The 4,632-nt window shown below is 40.6% G+C and overlaps 2 protein-coding genes across 2 annotated transcripts; both read right to left on the bottom strand.

Moving 5' to 3' along the window:
• Nucleotides 1-228: 228 nt before the first annotated feature.
• LOC121968384 (DNA-3-methyladenine glycosylase 1-like) lies at nt 229-2,096 on the bottom strand. Its single transcript, XM_042518786.1, has 5 exons — nt 1,309-2,096; nt 851-1,016; nt 699-756; nt 526-609; nt 229-436 (listed from the first exon to the last, which is right to left on the bottom strand). Exons 2-5 carry the CDS (start codon nt 996-998, stop codon nt 307-309), a joined length of 420 nt encoding a protein of 139 aa, XP_042374720.1. The 5' UTR covers nt 999-1,016; nt 1,309-2,096; the 3' UTR covers nt 229-306.
• Nucleotides 1,109-2,283, bottom strand: LOC122054960 (40S ribosomal protein S5-like). Its single transcript, XM_042616369.1, has 3 exons — nt 2,224-2,283; nt 1,309-1,580; nt 1,109-1,121 (listed from the first exon to the last, which is right to left on the bottom strand). The coding sequence occupies exons 1-3, from the start codon at nt 2,281-2,283 to the stop codon at nt 1,109-1,111; spliced, it is 345 nt and encodes a 114-aa protein (XP_042472303.1).
• Nucleotides 2,284-4,632: the final 2,349 nt, after the last annotated feature.

A 4,632-nucleotide genomic window follows, 5' to 3' on the forward strand; every position in this document is an offset into this window, starting at 1 on the left:
GTGAAGACAACGCTATTACAACGCTTTAAAAGCATTGTTGTTTTTTTACAAAGACAACACTTTTTGCAACGCTTTAAAAGCGTTGTCGTTTTAAAGAAAAAAATTTTAAAAAATTATTTTAAAATCATTATTTTTATATTTACGAAACTATTATTTTTCTTTTACCATGTCTAGATTCGAATTTTATATATAATCAACTCAGCTAATGATTTCAAACTCATACCAAAATAATAGAATTCTGACATTGAAGTAATATTAGTATTTAATTACATAAGAAGCTAGTAAATATCAAAATTAACACTAATTCTATTTCAAAGTAGATAGTGATATTCCTCTAACTCTTCCTAAATCCAGCTTCAGTTCCACACTGATGGAAACCATCTGCTTCTCTGTGAACTTGGAGACAGACTCTGCATCAAATTCAGCAAATGCCACCCTGCCACACAACATTTCTTTCAAGATTCTAAATTGTTCAAAACAAGTACTTTCCTCTGAATAAAAACTGTTTCTAGCATTAGTTCTAACCTGAATTCATTCCTCTTCTTCAGTATAGTAGTCCAGTCCATCTCCACTTGAGCTCCTGTTAGAACAAGCAACTCAAACAACACCCTGCAAGTTTATCCATCTGAATCTTGTCAACATGTAAATTTAGTTGAAATTTGTGTAGATAAGATGAAGAAATTTATGGAAGTAATCACCTGTCATCATGAACTAGAACTCCCCATTCCTCATCATGATAAGCAACATACACAGGATCTGTGTATACATTAGTAAGAGGATGGAACAATTAGTAATTTGCCCTAATTTTTCTTTGAGTTTATTGTAATTTGTAAAAGCCCTCTTTTAGTACCTGAACTTAGTGTTATGAAGTTGCACTTCTTCTCTTCTTGGGAGGCGCTCATGGCAATGTCGGGACACTCAATAGAACCCGCCAACTCCTCGATCTTGGCCGGAATCCTCCCGTAGTGGGCGATCTGAAACTTCCTCTGGGCTTGCATGAGCGCGGCGTGCTCCCTCTGCACACCGGCGACACTCAAGTGAGATTAACATAATATAATGTTTATGCTAATAAAAATAATATACAAGTTTCAAGCACACTCAAGTGAGATTAACATGCAATCCTGAAATCAAAGGAAAAAAAAAATCATTTTGATATGCATAACTAGTACACAATGTTTCCATCTTTATTTATTAGATAGTTGCCTTGGGTTAGTCTTAAAAGTTTTTCTAAAACAAGGTTGAGAAGTGAAATGTAGTATGCCTCATTACCCATCCTTGCAATGAGATTCAAGTTTAAAATTCAATTACCTGTTAATGATCGCATCAACCACAATTTGGATTGGATTTGCATCAGTAAGCAAATGAATAATTTCCATAGCATGTTTAATTATGTAGACAGCCATAAGCTTCTTTCCATTGTTCCGGCCATGCATCATCAAAGAATTGGTAAGTCTTTCAATAATTGGGCACTGAGCCTTGCGGAACCTCTTAGCAGAATATCTTCCAGCAGTTTGAGGAAGGTATGTAGCATGTTTTGGAGGAGTCACAGCGATGTAATCAGCAAGAGACATGTCACTAACCTGGAGTTAGCAGAAGATTAATCTAATCTTGCTGGAGTAAATAATAGGAGAACATCTCCATTTTATGACTATGTGGATTGAAAGATGTGTTGCATACTATAATTCAACTAAAAAGTGTGCAAATAAATTTAAACAAACATAATTTATCCAGTATTTGCTCTTTATAGGCATATTGCAATTCAGATACAGTATGATGATAAATCAAAGTTCACTGTTTGCTCGATCATGGAGCCATGTTTGGTCGGCTACTATAATCTTATCTCTGTTTGTTCAATCTGTTGCTGGTAAAATAAAGCGTAGGAAAAGTTGGGTAATCAGCGCTTGTACAAGCTATTGCCGGTAAATCAATAAGTACTCCACAAAAATCTGTGAACTGATAGATAATAAAGGCCGTATTTTTCATTTGTGCATACTGAAAAATCCTAGCTCTCTCAAAGCATGAACTGGTTATCTAAAATTCCAAGTATTACTAACACATCATGCAAAGATTATATTTAAAAAAAATGGCAGATAAGGCCTAAAAATATTGAAAATCAACCTTAAAGCAGATCATACGTGCTAAATAACATCATGAGATTCACATGGTCAACACAGGTGCTAAGAGCAACAGGCTGCGGAAACACCACGGAGTGAGAGTTCTAACCTCGACATCGTCGAACGACCAGTGATTAAAGAGCTTAACCTCCTGTTGCTGGATCGCCATCGACGCAGAGTAAGGATTGTAGAGATGCGCGGGCTAGTCCACAAACGGCGGAAAGAAAAATGACCACATCAAACCCAACTCCAACGGGCAAACGTAAACGCCACTATGGTTGTAACCGGAGCCAAAAGCTACTGCACGAGGCTCAAACAGCAACAGGAAAAAAAAATGGAAGGGATCCAGAAAAAAAACAGAAGCAAACCAGAACGGAAGGCAAATCTCCAGAAAAGGATCGATCCGAATAGGTTCAGAAGGGATCCAGAAGCGAGATCTAAATTCTAAAACAAATCGAGGACAAAAAAACTTAGAGATCTCTCTAGCAGAACCACGAAGCAATCCAGAGGGCTTCAGATATCGAGTACCTTGCGTGAACGAAGGCCGGAAGCCGGAGATCGGACTGGATACCCACGAATCGAAGCAACGTTCTCGCGGGATGCTCGCGTTCCGCCGGAGAGTTCAAAAGGAAACCTTTTCGCCTTCGCCCGTTGAAGCAAAAGGAAGAACTGCTCGATATCGGACGGGTAAGAGATTAATCCCACGAATCAAAGAGATTGGGCAGTGTGAAGGAAGCATGAATGAGGCGACGGAGGCGAAGAGATTAATCCCGCGGTCTTGACGGAGAGGAGTGGTTCGCGGAGACGGGTTCACTAGAGAAGGGTTTGCCGGAGAGGAGTTGGATGGAGAAGGCCGCGTGAGATGAGGAGTTGGGAGAAGGGTTCGGGATCAAAAACGATCGGAAGATAGGAGTTGGGAGAAGGGTTCGGGTTTTCTACTCCTTACTTAGATCCAACGGTTTGTATTAATCAAGATTTAGATGAGAATTTAACAATAGACAATACTTTTTAAAAAGCGTTGTCGTAGATACTAAAAAAAAGGCTAATAGACAATGCTTTTTATGAAGCGTCGTCTTTGAACCGTAAAAATCACTAATAGACAACGGTTTTTAGAAAAGCGTTGTCTATTAATAAGAAAATAATGACATAGACAACGCTTTTCACTAAAAGCATTGTTAAAAAAAAATAGACAACGTTTTTTATAAAAAGCGTTGTCGTTTAAGTGTTGTAGAATCCCAATTTTCTTGTAGTGTCTATGTAGCACTTACGTGCTACCAACTGATCTCCTTTAACCTCGCCGACCGAGATATCCACTAGAAATTTTATTCCTGATAAAATATGGAGACGATAGCTCTGAATTCATTCGGCAACAGTTGGCCCAAGATTACGTTATATGCCGATAGTGCATCCACCACGATGAAGTTCGACCAGCGAGTTCTCATGAGCAGCTGGCTCTTCTCCCAGAGAGATAAACAACTAGAGTTGTCCGATCGACTGCACCTTGTTACCTGTGAACCCGTACAAAAGTGTAGTCATTGGCTGGAGCTCGCTTTTGTCTATCTGAAGTTGCTCGAATGCCTTCTTGGAATTCATGTTGACCGAGTTGCCTGTGTTAACAAAAGTATGATGAATATTATAATTGGTGATCACAACTTTAATAATTAACGCGTCATCGTGGGGTATCTCCACCCTCTCTAAGTCTTTAGGGACAAAACTGATCTCTAGTCCTTGCGCTTTCTCTTGGCTACACTTGACCGTGTAGATCTCCAACCTGCATGCATGTGATTTTTTAGCCTGATTGGAATCACCGTCGGTTGGATCACCTATTATCATACCAATGTCACCTTGAGCGACATTGTTATGATTTTCTTTCTCCCGGGCGGGTCATCGCAGAGACCGCTCGATGGATGCCCGAGCCAATGCTTGGTTATTTCTTTGTTGGGGTCGCTACTGGTTTCTGTCAGCTCTTGCAAGGTTTCGACCCGGGGGTCCGTTTGGTTGGTAGTGACGTTGCCGGTTAGGAGAAGGGGATAGTTTGCCGGGGCTCGTGGAAGCGCATATTAGCCGGTCGGTGCAACTCTTGATTATAATAGTAGCAATCTTCTATATTATAAGTTCTCGAGTGGTGGTAAGTACAAAATATAGGAGTCTGTTGTCGGGGCTCGGGGAAGCGCATGCGATCGACCTCTACATGTTGAACTACGTGTGGCCTTGATTCATGATGATGTGGAGGAGGTCTCAGTCGGGGCCCTTTTGGAGGCAGGGCATTGGGGGCCGCTCGACAATCAGGAGCGGCGATGGGAGCAGTAGGAGCCACCTCTTTTTTCCAAGTCGACTGAGTTTCTTCAACATTGATGTATTTGGTGGCTCATCCGAGGAGATGACCAAAATCCCTCGGAGACTTCTTGATAAGGAATCGAAAAAAATCACTATCAATGAGTCCCTAAGAGAAGGCATTCACTAAAATCTCCTGGGTGGTTGAGGGGACGTTCATGACTACCTGATTGAATTTCTTGAT

The sequence above is a fragment of the Zingiber officinale genome, chromosome 3B (assembly GCF_018446385.1).
Source record: "Zingiber officinale cultivar Zhangliang chromosome 3B, Zo_v1.1, whole genome shotgun sequence".
Taxonomy (NCBI): Eukaryota; Viridiplantae; Streptophyta; class Magnoliopsida; order Zingiberales; family Zingiberaceae; genus Zingiber; species Zingiber officinale.

Excerpts from the sequence above, each read along its gene's own strand:
- LOC121968384 (XM_042518786.1), bottom strand. The coding sequence starts at position 998 with ATGCAAGCCCAGAGGAAGTTTCAGATCGCCCACTACGGGAGGATTCCG. Across the intron at positions 757-850 it reads CTTCATAACACTAAGTTCAG|ATCCTGTGTATGTTGCTTAT; the intron begins GTACTAAAAGAG and ends ATGTATACACAG. Across the intron at positions 610-698 it reads GTTCTAGTTCATGATGACAG|GGTGTTGTTTGAGTTGCTTG; the intron begins GTGATTACTTCC and ends ATAAACTTGCAG.
- LOC122054960 (XM_042616369.1), bottom strand. The coding sequence starts at position 2,283 with ATGGCGATCCAGCAACAGGAGGTTAAGCTCTTTAATCACTGGTCGTTC. Across the intron at positions 1,581-2,223 it reads GGTCGTTCGACGATGTCGAG|GTTAGTGACATGTCTCTTGC; the intron begins GTTAGAACTCTC and ends TGCTAACTCCAG.